The 14,151-nt window shown below is 41.0% G+C and overlaps 1 protein-coding gene and 1 long non-coding RNA gene across 2 annotated transcripts; one reads left to right on the top strand and one right to left on the bottom strand.

Annotated features, from left to right (window-relative positions):
* Window positions 1-1,032: 1,032 nt before the first annotated feature.
* On the top strand, window positions 1,033-2,249 carry LOC127759947 (uncharacterized). Its single transcript, XR_008015029.1, has 3 exons — window positions 1,033-1,252; window positions 1,327-1,419; window positions 2,183-2,249. It is a non-coding gene; the product is annotated as an uncharacterized LOC127759947 (long non-coding RNA).
* Window positions 2,250-9,743: 7,494 nt separating this feature from the next.
* Window positions 9,744-12,879, bottom strand: LOC127763592 (probable LRR receptor-like serine/threonine-protein kinase RKF3). Its single transcript, XM_052288345.1, has one exon. The coding sequence runs from the start codon at window positions 12,745-12,747 to the stop codon at window positions 10,825-10,827; it is 1,923 nt and encodes a 640-aa protein (XP_052144305.1). The 5' UTR covers window positions 12,748-12,879; the 3' UTR covers window positions 9,744-10,824.
* Between the last annotated feature and the right edge of the window lie 1,272 nt (window positions 12,880-14,151).

Raw genomic sequence — 14,151 nt, 5'->3', positions numbered from 1 at the left:
GGGAACAATGTTTCTAGAGACCAAACTGACTGAATACTAGATAATCCATGAAGCTCTAGTGTTTGGTCTGGTGTTTGGTGTCTTCTTTTAGCTTCTAAGCTTTGTCCAAGCCTCTATGTATATAACCAAATTAAATGGTCAAGCGGTAGTTAAGAAACGTTGTAGTATAGTTGTTAATCTTTCGCTCTTTGGATAATCTACCTGACCATGCTTCGCAATTGGCTAGTAGAATTAGTAACTAGTGATTGTGTGCTTGTGTACTTGTTTGTAATGATTTTTATGTCGTTCATAATTGGTTGATACATGTTAAATAAACATAGAGACTTTATATAACAAATCTAAGCAACATAAAATCCATGAAGATCCTCATGTCACTTAGACAATCTAAGATGACCACTATGAAGGTTTCATAATTTTATCATTCTTTTTACTACCTCAAATATATCAGTCAAATATAGTCGCACTTAGTTAATAGAAACCTAATTGGCAAAATGAAGCAACTTCTAAATGTGCCTAAAGTTGAACTGAAGGATATAGGTTTTATAATTTATTCAAATACTAGATTAATTATTATGAGTTAATATAATTTTCTAGAATTTTTACACTCAGTTTTGACCTCATTAAAATTCAATTTAGTTCTCAGCATACCCCATTTCACCTTTTTGCCAGAATTAAAATATTTCAAATTTTTGAGTGAAACTTTGAAAAATGGAAACTACGTAACTCAATCTATCTCCATGCCAGAACACACATTTTTGACTCTCTTGTAGCTAGGACAAACTAGTTACCCAAGAAGGAGAGAAGGAAAATTCCTGAAAACTCACTATTTTCAATGTGTACGTAAGGTTCTAACCTTCCTTTATCTGTCCCATGACCTAGCTCGACTTGGCCCCACCTTTCACTGACCTAGGCTCTCCACCAAGCCCCATCCCACCTCCAGGTCGTCCACCCACCTCAGGTCCATAAGACTAGCAGGAAACCCTTTCATCTTCTTCCTCTTTTCTTTCTCCCTTGCTTGTTCTTTTCTTTCTTGCAAGCTGAGCTCCCAGCTCACTTCTTCCCATCAAATCTCCTCCAAACACTTGAGATCCATCCCTGCATGTCACACCACAGCAATATCAAGTATCCAAGCCTCCCATCCATCCAAATATCTTGCACATGCATGGGTTCGTGAGAGAGATCGGGAAGAAAATAGGTGGAGCTTGCTGCTGGTTGCAGCAACAAAACAACAACCATGTTTTTCCTCCACTTGGTGAGTTTCCTTCCGATCCATTGTGTCCCTCTTGTGAGTGCCATTGTGTTGAGCCTCCCTACCTCTCTCCACAGGTCATTGATGCAAGATTTTAGAGCATAGAACAGTTGTAACTCGTTTCTCTCCACTCCGACGATTACAACCCCCATCCCCCTCGGTTTACTCAGGTTGCTATCACCATTTTTTTTCTTCTTCATCGATTTGTTCTTGTTCTATGGCTGTTTGTGCTCCAACCTTCGCAACCACAGTACCTCACCACCTGTATTTTAAAGTATATGCATGCATGGAGTGTAACAGCAACCTTTGGACCTTTATGAGTTTCCATTGGAAGCAAGTTGCTACCTTTCAGCATCATAAGTTCTTAGGCCAGCTAGAAACTTCATGTTACGACTTAATCCCTCATAGACTAACCAGCACCTTGTAAAAATTGTATTTACAAAACCAATAGCTGAGCTAAATCATGCCTTCTTCATTTTCCTCAATCACTAAGCATTTGTAAAGTAAACTTTCGAATCAAATCTTGGGCACAAGGGCTGCAAGCAGCAGTTTTCTTTTTCTCACTCTCTAGGTTTCATATATACCTACTATCTTGTTCAAACTCCAAATTAAATAATCCGAATACTATTCCTATCACCAGTAAATTATACTCTTTTGTATGGAGCAAGTTTCACCCATGAAAATTTGCTAGAATATGTGGGGATCGCCAAATGACCCATAGTTTATATTCAGTTTTGGCATAGGACCATTTTCGGCATTTGTGGCTCGTCACTTTTATATCTCCAGAATCATGGCAGCAAATAGGGTCATTCTTTCACCCAAGTTCTTGTTGAAAATGTGACATGTCCACTGTGTTTACCCCGTGTTCTGTAGAGCATGTTGCATATGCATGTTTATTCGAATCTTATTTGCATATTTGCCTCTTATCAATAGATTCGGAGAATTCGGAGTACGTGGAGCAAGACTCTGAGGTTGAGTGTGTTTCCACACAGCAGCAAGGCAAGCACCTAAGCATATAGAACCTATGCTTTCTCTAAAAATGATTTGGTTCCAATCTATACGTATATATATATATATGCATGCATTGCCTAGATATTAATATTGTCGGTTTATGGTGTATGGGTAGAACCTATTAATGCATTTAGTTCTTGTGATATTGTTGTCCTTATACCCTATTACCACTGGTTGGGATTACTTGGGATGTCTTATTCATTAATGCTTAGCCATGCTTAGTGCTAATAGAACTATAGGGATGGATAGTGCTTAATAGTGGTATATAGACAACTTGCATTATTGGGCATAAAACTTGAGCACTTACACTAAATAATGGTTGATGAAATATGTTGGACTTGGACGGGTGATAGGGCGATGATGGGAGGTTGGTTTCCCCTGATGCAAGTAGCCCCATCTAGGTCGTTAAGGACCGAACATTTTGACATCTAATCAAGCACCCTATGTACTTACCACATGCCTTATTTGGGACCGGCTTGTTCTTACTAGTTCTACTGTGATCATTTATACTACGTTGGAGAGTCGTGAGGCAGGTAGCCTTTGGAGGTTCTCGGGTGCCTAGGTTTGGCCGGGGGTGCCTCCCACGTGGCGCGCCCGCCTTGGTCACATCACGCACGCACGTGACTGAGTCGTCGGGAACCCCAGCGTGGTATAGGTGGTTGGGGTGGGGCTAAGAAAGGGCATGTAATGAGCTTGAATCACTTATGTACCGCACTCGACGGGGTGTGTAGCATTTGATATTTGTTCATTTCGTGTGGGTCCAGTTGTACACCTTTGATCAGAGTATAATCTATTCGAATAGCCGCGTCCTCGGTTATGAACAATGCTTGATGTGTTAGTCACTTATGTTAGAATCAAATGTGGATTATTATGGATGGGATTATGTTTGATGGTGGTGTTGGCATGTTGTGCCATGTTGGTATGGACTTTGGTAGTCCATGGTTGATGATGAGAGCGCCGTTTGGGCTCATTTGCTTATACATTTCAGAATTATATACTTGCTGTCCATAAATTAAAATGATGCTAGAGTTACTTGTCCTTGCTTATTTTACTCATTAATTGCTCAATAAAATTAGCTTTATGCAAATGTTGAACCTAGAGACCCACTATAGGCTAGAAAGCTTGCATACTTCTCTCTCCCTTATGTATATATAATTTTGGGTAAGACTTGCGAGTACAATCTTGTACTTAACCCGGTGTCTGCAATTTCAGGAGAGGATTCCGGTTATAAGTTATGCTTCTTGTGTGGTCATTGCTCTGCTGAGGGTGGCGAGGGCAATGAGTGATCTCTTGCAGCTTGGCTCTTGCCCGGTTGGTTTGCCCTAGTGGGGTTGTGGCACCACCGGTTTTATCTTTTGCCTATGAACTCTAATTGAGACTTCCGCTGCTATATTTATGTGTTGTATGTTGGGATCTCGGACCCTATTATGTGTCATGTACCTCGCTGCACTTTAACCCTATTATGGTACTTGCTATGTTTATTAATTGCTTGCGATGAAAGTGTGAGGCTAGTGGCATTCCTAGGGACTAGCTAAACATGAGTAACGGGTTTTGATCGCTTGAGATAATCGGGAATAGCGCCTTGGATCGAGTCACTGGGGTATGCTTTTGGTCGCCACCTTCGAGTGGTTGACGGACATATGACGGAGTAGACTGGCAAGCTATCTTATGATTATCTCTTGTGTTCACTACTCAACATTCTAGTTATTATAACAGAAGGTTGTCAACCGCGATCATGGACACATTGAGGATGAGTGGCTATTTATGCGTGTATGGATCCCACTTCTCCAATAGTATGTGGTGTTCGCGTTGGACACTGGATGGTATAATACTCGGGGTGTCCATAGACATCGTTTTGTGTGTGAACAAACCTACAGCGGAAGTATCGAGATACATGGAAGACACATCTTGTCTAAACCCGAGTGGAAGTGTTGTAACAACACATGATCGGTAAAGAAAAGTCTGTGTCGTCTTGAGTTAACAAGGAGAAACGAGCATAGGCTGCACCAATGGATTCTTTCGCGTGAACCTCCACGTAGAGAAACTACACGGGTTAACAGGAAGAAAGCAAGGCATAATATGCTTTTTAATTTCTCCCATCAATATGCAGTTTTCTCATGGTATGAGTATACCATTGCTTCGCCCCCTCTGTAAGAGAGAAGTGAAACAATTTCCACTTTAAGGTTTCTTATGTCATGTCCGTGATTGTCAGGCATAAGCACAATTGCTCAAACTCACGCAGATGATGGTAGGGATTTTCGCTTTCACATCCTGAGAAGGATTATTCCCGAACCATGGCTCTTAAGCTAGGACGGAGTTCATACCAGATGAACAGATATGTTTGAAGAAAAAGGTGGCTCACAGAACTCGGTCCTTGGAGCATAAAGGTTTTGAATAGAAAGGTGCTCCGTGCTAGGTAAGAAGAGAAAGGAAGGACAACAAAGAAAAGATATGAGGATGAATCAGGTTTGAAGATGATACAGCAACCGTTCCACGGCAACAGCGTCAGAAATGCTTGTTAGTATTTGATACAGTAAAATAAAAATCGGAAGCGCACAGATACCGCTGTAGCACTTCAACTTAGAGTATTCCAAAGGTATCAAATCATAGGGATTGTGTGCATATCTAATAATAGGATTCTATCCAAGGACAACACCTAATGGTAGGCTAAGGCTAAAGAAGATTCTTACGGGTTAATGTACTATACTTGAGTTAAAGGTAAAACTCTATCAATTGCTTTGAGCAGTAGCACTCCCCTGGTTTGCCAAACTGAGTCAATGTACGTAAACATGGAGGGATATAAAAGATGGACAAGGTTGTCACCACCTGCCGCATACCTCACTTTGCATGGAGCACACAACAAATAAAGGAAACTGCTAACCTAGACACCGCGCCTAAGTTATTGATAATTACTCTAGCCTCGCGCAGAAACTTCATTCTTTACTCAGAGTCCTAATACTAGAGCACATAATAATTGAACTAAGCGACGAACCCGTAACGATGTAACTATATCTCACTCAAGCAAATAAATTAAATACTATATGGAGATCTCAAATACTTACTTTATTAAAACAAGCATTCGCTGAGGTCAAGCAACAGAAGAAGGCTGACAACTCCAATGCTTCTCCGGAACTCGAGTGGAAGAATGTCAACAAACCTGACACTCCTTCCGAACTTCCCAAAGAGAACTCTGATATTTTGGGGCATTTCTTCCAGAGCTTCCCATCACTTTCTACCTAATTCCACATACTAAGGTGATGCCTTAAAATATGGATGTGAGTTATACTCCACTTGAGTCTTGTATTGGAAATGAGAGTTTCTTGTCCTTTTATAGTGTGCTATGAAGGTTACCAACATAACCACCACTAGGAGTGCATCTGGAGCCTACATAAGGAAGGTCAGGATGGGAGGTGGCAGTGAAGATTCGTCTGAGCCCCTAGTTTGGCCAAACTGTGGGCCCCACTTCCGAGTTGCTTCTTCGGCTAGGAGGCTAACTGGCGGGTCCCTATATTAGTGCATCGTGGATAAGCCCATTTTATATCGGTTTTGACTGTCATGTGGACCCTCCAATCCTAGCGCTCGTGTACGATTGGTCGGAGATGCATTTCATCGTATGACGGGTGTGTTTTCATTTAGAAATCACCTGCATACTCATATTTACCAATACGAGTGATAATGGTTAGTAGTAAACCCCTACAAGTAAGTTTGATGATATATTTTATATTCTTTTATATAGCAGTTGATGGTTAAAGTTTACACTTAACGACCGTCAACCGTTGGCACCGTAAGAATTAGGAGCATCGCTATCGCTAACTCTTCTTTTCTCCTGAAAATGAAGATGAAGATGAAGATTAAGTTTTTTACATAAAACGAGGTGGTATTAACGTATGATTGATTGAGTTATAATTATTACAAACTTGAAAAATAGATTAATATGATATTTTAGAGCAACTTTTATATAGAAAGTTTTCACACGAAACGCACCGTTTAGCAGTTTGAAAAGCGTACCACGAAAATCTTAATTTTCATCCAACTCTTGTTGGAGAAAAGAACAGGACCTAATGTGTGTTTATATATGTATGTCTGGAATACCATGGTCCTTGTTCATCCGTGCAACAGCTTGAAAAGTTAAATTTTCCTGACTTTTAATTATTTTTCAAAAATACTAAATTAAGGCGCATGGTGTTACAAGTACTATGCATCAGTTATCTCATAATAGAATTCCACCACATGTCCCTTTCTTGCTTATAGTTAAGCACCTAATTAAACTCTTGTTGGTGTGTTCTATATTAATACTCCATAGATGTCTATGGTATTCCCTTCCCAATTCAATTCTTTTAGTTTGTGTTGCTCTCTGTAAGTTTTTGTTTAACTATGTGCTTGGATACTGAAAGATTGTAGTAGTCCCTTGCTAGTTGCTAGCTATCACTACTATGTTTAAGACACAGCAAAATAAACCACCGTTTGCATAGTGTTTAGCTCCGCCATGTACCCTACAAAAAAAAGGAGAAAAGTGAGAGATCAATTCATCTTAAGGATTTAAATGGTAGATAAATTCTATCAGCAAGTCAACACAGAGTACTCAATCTCTTTATGCAACAGCAACCTTAAAATTATTTTAGTGATATAAAGATGTACTTTTTGCAATAGTTCACAACACAAGTACACAATGCAAAGATTATCATGAGCATATTCTTTACATACTTTAGAAACCAATGTTCATTGCACCATCATAATTTGCCTCATTGAATATTTGAGACAACAGTTTGCAAAAACTTGAAAGAACCAATTGATAGTCTCAATTGTTTCAGGCGTGTTAATCATGGTTAGTACAGGAAAATGAGAGGACTGAATATAAGAGTAAAAATTGGTAGACAGAAACAGTTTCTTCTTTGTGAACTTCAATTTATCAGCAAAGATTTAAACAATTGCGACTCTACCTAATTCTTGAAATCCTTATGTTAATGGACTTGCAGCCAATTCATACTTTCGATTTTCCTTTTATTCCTGATGTGATCCTCTATATCTTTTGATAGTACAAATGAGACGCAAAAACATTTTTCCAGTCAGCCAATGCCCAAATGTTAGCAATGCGAGGTTAAAGATTGGTGCTGATTCTGGTTAGGAGATATACTATACCAGTACCAAATAAGAAACACTTAATCACCACAACTCTTTTTTATGTACAATAGAAAAGGTATTCAAAAGTTGAGTAAATTTCACTTCGGGCCACCTTTTGTTACCTATGTTTCACTTTGGACCACCATTTAAGCAATATTTTTACTTTGGACTGGGTAAACTTATATTTGTTTCACTTTGGACCACCCAACTCTCTTCTCAAGCATATGAACGATCTCGATTACGCTGTCTCCTACTCGTCAATGAACTGCTACAGCTATATGTAAGACTATTTCTTCAACATATTATAAGTTGGATGTAGATAGATAAAAGAGTGAGGATGGTCCAATGTGAAACAAAGGTAAAAATACCCGGTCCAAAGTGAAAACATTGGTCCTAAGGTGGTCCAAAGCGAAACATCGGTAATAAAAGGTGGCCCAAAGTAAAACGAGAATCCTAACGAGCGATCAAGCGCTCCGGGCGATCAATCCCCCCTCCCTCCACTTTCCTTTTTTGGCACCGCATTACTTTCCTATTTTAGAAAATTTATGCACCAAAAGTTTACACACCTAAAGTTTACACATCTAAAGTTTATACACTTAAATATTATAGATCCAAAGTTTATAAGTCAAAAGTTTATATATCCGATTCAAATTTAAATTTTAATTCAAATATTTTTTATATATAGTATTTTTATACATCTAAAGTTTATACACCTAAAGTTTATATACCCAAAGTTTATAAGTCAAAAGTTTATATACCCGATTCAAATTTGAATTTAAATTCAAATATTAATTTGAATTTGAATTCAATTTTTTATATATAGTATTTGTATACACCTAAAGTTTATAGACCCAAAGTTTATAAGTCAAAAGTTTATATACCCGATTCAAATTTGAATTTAAATTTTTTTATATATAGTATTTCTATATACCTAAAGTTTATAGGTAAAAAGTTTATATATCCAATTCAAATTTAAATTTAAATTCAAATATTTTTTATATATAGTATTTTTATACATAAAATTTTCTAACTTTGTTTTTTTTATTATTTTAAAATTTATGGTGTAGTAGGAAGAAAAGAAGGGGAGAAGGAAGGGGGAGAGGACGTATAGGGGGGATGGGGGGTGATCGCTGGCCGCCCATTAGCGTCGCCCAAAGTAAAATTAACTCTCAAAAGTTTAAAGCTTGTTTGTGATAGATGCTCGATTTGTCCGTGATTTGTCCATGATTAGTGGCAGAATCTCACCACACCCGCCGGGTTTTCGAGCGTCTCTTGTTACCTCTGTAACATCGTCTCTCTTTTCGTAGCATCCGTCAGATGCATTTTGCTGGCAGGCGGACGGATCCGCTTGACTACAGGCCTGCAGCCACCACAAGACATGGGATTCGACCTCCTCTGTTATACCCTTGGTGCATATGATCGAAGTTTCTTCGTGGGGGCCTTTTGCTTCAACAACAGACAGAATGTAACAAGTGCTTGATTCGTTCAAGCTGATCCAACTTGGTCTACAGCCTGATGTGAACTGTTCCAACACAACAAAGGATATTGGGAATGCCAACTTCAAAAGCAACAGCAATTTAGATTCTTATGATTTGTTGTATGCAGGACCAATATATATTACTGAAAGCATTACAGAGAAAGAGCGAACAAGTAACTTTGGTTTTAGCAATGGAATTTGTGGGATTCTCTCCTATCACTAGATTATGCTCCTTTTGAAGTTTTGAAACTAAACCAAGTGTTGAACAGAGAGAACAGAATGAAGTCTCTGAAATTTACATAATTCGTACCTGGAGTTGGCATATGCCAGCACGGAATTGTAGAGCATACAAAGATTGCCAAATTGGCGATTAGACCGAGCCTGGAATCTGCAAGACTAAGAACAGAGAAAAATCCTGAAAGCAAACAAGTATATAGGTGAAACAAGGAAACCTCGGTTTAGACTTTAGAGTGACTTGAGTGTGCAACGAAATCATCCCTAGCTTCCTCACATATAAAGGGTGACTAAAGGGACAAGTTGTTCACAATTCGTGGTATCTAATCTAAGTTAGTGATCCCAGAAAGCTTTACTAATCCTTTAAAAAAAACTAAGCTTTACTAACCCTTTCTCCAAAAAAGAGAGAGAGAGAGAGAGAGAAAAGCTAAACTATTTTTTTATGATACCATCAAGTAATGAAGTGGCTATTTTTTCTTATCTATCAAACCCTTTTTGAGGCCACTAGACCAACGCCCAATAGCAAAAGAAATTAATATTTTCTTTTCTTACTTAAGATAAAGTCACTGTATTTTATTTAATGAATCCGAACCACTAAGAAACAAGATAAAAATCAAAACTAGAGAGGCAAACAAAGTAAACTTTAATTTGAAGTAAATTATACTAAAGTTGTGGTTTTATATATTCTGCAAGTTAAGATTATGCAATGTGCAAGCTTAGGTGTTAACAATCAAGAAATTTTCAGGTGACATGACAAATAGCAAAAGTGATTCTTAGTACAAATCAAACTAGTTTTTCCAAGGCCACAAATTACAAATTTAACATTAATAAGTATATCCAAACCCCAAATTGTCAAAGAATCTTCAGTAAATTCCACGAAAAGTATAATAATATGTCATTAAATTCCATGAAACAGTTAATCGTACTTGGACTATGGAAGTATTGAAGTGATATTAAATTGTGAAATTGTTCACAATAATATCACTTCAATAGTTTTGATCCTCCTCCAATACTACCTGGTGTTCAGTCTAGTATAACTTGCCATTGATTATTCCAAATAAATTCAGATTACTGCATTAGCACATATATAGCAGCAAATGTTCAATTTGTCAAGCAGGTGCTCAAATTGATTAATAACCTCCAAGGTGACATTGTAGCTTCTGATTGGTGCTACCGATAATAATAACCAAGTATTCAAGAGCAATCTTTTCAAAAAAAAATTTACCAACAATATCATGAATTACCTTGAAAACAGATAATCAGTGGTAACTGGCAAGTAATTTCTATGCCTACCGATTTCAAGACACGAGACAATTCAATAGAAGAATATGAATATATAATGTATTTATTCTTATTATCTGACTCTAGAAGTGAAAGGTACCTTTGAACTCCATAGCACAATTTGTTCTACAATATGCAAACTAAATTTATAACAGGGAATTGTTTTAATCTTCCTGTTTCTCATCTTGACGATCCAATAGAAAAAAACAGTCCACACTAATGAATCAATGATATTTAAATGTCAAATATATGATAAAGAAATAAAAAAGCAGATATGTTTTAAATGAATTCAACTGTCACCAAAGAATCTTACATTTCCTGGGTGGGGGCAAAAGTACAATTTCTATCTACACAATTGAGTAATTCCATTAAGACAAATCAAGCTAACAAAAAAAATATGGTACACAGAGAATCTAGAAATAAACTTTTCTCTACTCAGCTAAGAAAAGTGTCATTCTTCTTTAGGAGACTCCAAAGCAGCATCTTCATTTATATGAGTAAAAGACCGGAAACCAGAGGGACTAAACAGCTGACCTGAGCCACTGCTACTGGCTGATCTCTCAATCTCAGCCAGGTTTGCGACTACCGGAAGAGGCCGCTCCGGAATAATTAAAGGACCTGACGCTGAATCTGCCTCTAGTATCTTCACCACTTGATCCATTGTTGGCCTAGCGTGCAGCTGAGGATGCGTGCAGAGTGCTGCGACAAGTACATACTTCTCCATTACCTCAGTAGGACCAGGCTCAACCATTCCTTCTTGGATCACATCCACTGTCTTCCCCCTCCGGACCAATAACCAAGCCCATTCACTGAGCACAAAGTTCTGGCCTTCACCAAGAGAGATAAATGCCCTCTTTCCACTTAGAAGCTCAAGAAGTACAACTCCGAAGCTATAGACATCACTCTTCTCAGTCAATTGGCCATACAGTGCATACTCTGGAGCGACATAACCCAGCGTGCCAGCAACCCTTGTGCTCACATGCGTCATCCCTTCCGGTGCAAACTTGGCCAATCCGAAATCAGCCACCATGGCCTCAAAGTCGTCATCAAGCAAGATATTGCTCGCTTTGATATCCCTGTGAATGATGGCGGGCTGCGCCCCGCGGTGCAGATAGGCCAGGCCGCGCGCCATCCCTATGGCAATCCTCTGCCTCACCGGCCACGTCATCTGGCATTCCCCGGCACCGAACAGGTGATCGTGCAGGCTGCCATTGTGCATCAGGTCACACACAATCATTCGCTGGTGGCCTTCTCTCTCAGTGGTAGCGATGCAGTACCCACGGATGGCGACCAGGTTGACATGGCGGACGCTGGCCACGACCTCCACCTCGTGCGCGAACGCGGCATCCCCAGCCGCGGAGCAGTTCTTGAACCGCTTCACGGCCACCTCCGCGCCGTCCGGGAGCACGCCCTTGTACACATTGCCGAACCCGCCGCGGCCAATGATGCTCTCCCTTGCGAATCCCCCAGTGGCCGCCTTGATCTCGTCGTAGGTGAACTGGACTAGCGTGGTGCTCGCGCTGATTGACTCCATCGCCTGCGAGCGCTTGCTCCTGCTGTCGGCCGCGGCCTTGGCCAGCGCCGCGGCGGCGGCCCGCCTCCGCCGCCGCCGCACCAGGAACCAAGAGGCAGCCGCCGCGGCAACGAGCAGAACCATGGCGACGCAGCCAAACACGACGCCGTAGACCCAACCAGGGACGCTGGAGCTGGCCTTGGAAGCAGAGTTCACCTTGAGGAGGTAGAGGCAGTTGGCCGTGGCTGGGTCGTCGGCGCCGCGCGGGCTGGCGGCGGCGCCGGCGTAGATGAAGGGGTACTGGACGCAGCCGGTGACGTTGTTCCCACCGTCGTTGGGGGAGCCCGGGAGGAGGTAGGCCGCCGCGGCCTTGCTGAGCGAGGTGGTGCAGGAGGTACAGTCGGGGACCGGGGTGAGGTCCCGGTTGCAGCTGGCGTTCATGTCCGCCCGCGAGGACGGCGGCACGGCGGCGTCGAAGTCCCCGAGAGTGGAAACGTTGGCGCACCCCGGGGACGCGAGGAGCGCGTCGAGCCCCTGGAGGCCGCAGGCGGAGGGCGACGGGAGCGCGAAGGGGAGCTCGGCGCGGAGCGGCGGGAGGCAGGAGGAGTTAGCCGGGAGGACGAAGGATCCCGTGGCGGCGAGGTGGAGCGCGAGGAGGAGGCGAACGGACTGCACGGCGAGGAGGCAGCGCGCGGAGTCGTCGGGCGGGAGCGGCTGGGCCAGGAAGGGCCGGAGCGCGGTGAAGTTGAGCGGGCATTGCTGCTGCGGCGCGGGGGCCGCCGCCGGCTGGGAACGAACCGCGGCGGGGAAGGGGAGGAGGAGGAGGAGGAAGAGGAGGGGAGAGGGGAGGGAGGAGGACATGGGGAGGATGGTGGGGGGAGGGTTGTTGGAGACGGCTAGCTTGGAAGTGTGTGTGGGTGTGGGTTGGGGAAGGGGGAGGAGAGGGGGGAGGACGAAAGTGTGGAGGTTGGGGAAGAAGAAAATGCGGCGGAGACTCTGTGTCCGTGTGTGATCGAGACTCGAGAGCATGAGCATCTATACACTTTTGGGGCCTATTGCTGTGCTGGACAAGTTGCGGACTAATCAAGCTGCAGGGCTGGAGGGGGATAAACCATTTTGGAGCACAATCAATTTTAAGGAAAATCTTTGGATACAGGCTACCCCAACACAGTTAAGTGTGATGTCGACGCAATTTCTGATTTTCTAGATTTGTAATACATTGACTAGTTGTGGAAAAAAAATTCTTCACGTGGGATTGGCCCTATGTATCTCCAATGCAAGGTGCTAATATAGATCTACTTCTTCAACATGTCAACATAATCAAGCACATGTTTCAGATTTTACTCCTTCAATGCAAAGTACATCTTCTTATTTGTGCTTAATTGGTTCGGAATTGCTACATTGTTGTCGACGTTTTTTAGGAGAGAAAACTTGCGTTTTTTAACCATTAGATCTTGCTCCGAGATTCGTGCAAGAGCAAGGATGAGGAAAAACAAAGCAAGCATGTGGCTGGGATTCGATCCCACGATCTTAAGTTTGCAGACCGGAGTTGTACCACTGTGCTAGCTGTAAGTCTTTCATAGATATACTCTAAGTTATATATGAGTTACTTCTTCCGTTTTATATTATAAGACTTAGCATTATCTATATATTCATATATATGTTAATGAATCTAGACACATATATGTTTAGATTCATTAACATATATATGAATGTAAGAAATGCTAGAAAGTCTTATAATATGAAATGGAGGAGGTACAACATAGTTATATACAAGTTACAATGTAACTCTGAAAGTTTTCCTCTCAAAAAACTTACGACAGTTTTTTTAGGTAGTCCCAATTGGTTTTGAAAAAGGGAATTGGATTATAAATCTTATAGGAGCTGTCGGTTATTCACTAAACTAGAAAGGTAGCCCGCGCACATGCGCGGGACATCTTATTTAATGTTGCTTGAATTTTAATTATACTTATGTGTGGATGAGTATTTCTTAAAATATTTTTTTACTCTATTCTGAACATGTTTTTTATCAATAATTTATTTGAGATTGTTGTGAACGTCGCTTTTAATTTTCTTCTAATTACCTTTTCATTATATAAATTCTAAATCAAATTTATTTAAACCATGTGGTTTTTAATTTATGAGAAACTATTGTTTCACAACAATAGTGTTGCTTCATATGGAACTATTATGTGTACCATGTGTGTGTTTTTTTAGAAATTAGCATATCTTACATTTGGAGTTTATAAACCTTAATCAACAAAT

This window comes from Oryza glaberrima, chromosome 1 (genome assembly GCF_000147395.1).
Source record: "Oryza glaberrima chromosome 1, OglaRS2, whole genome shotgun sequence".
In the NCBI taxonomy this organism is placed as follows: Eukaryota; Viridiplantae; Streptophyta; class Magnoliopsida; order Poales; family Poaceae; genus Oryza; species Oryza glaberrima.
This window is presented reverse-complemented; position numbering and strand designations above follow the sequence as displayed.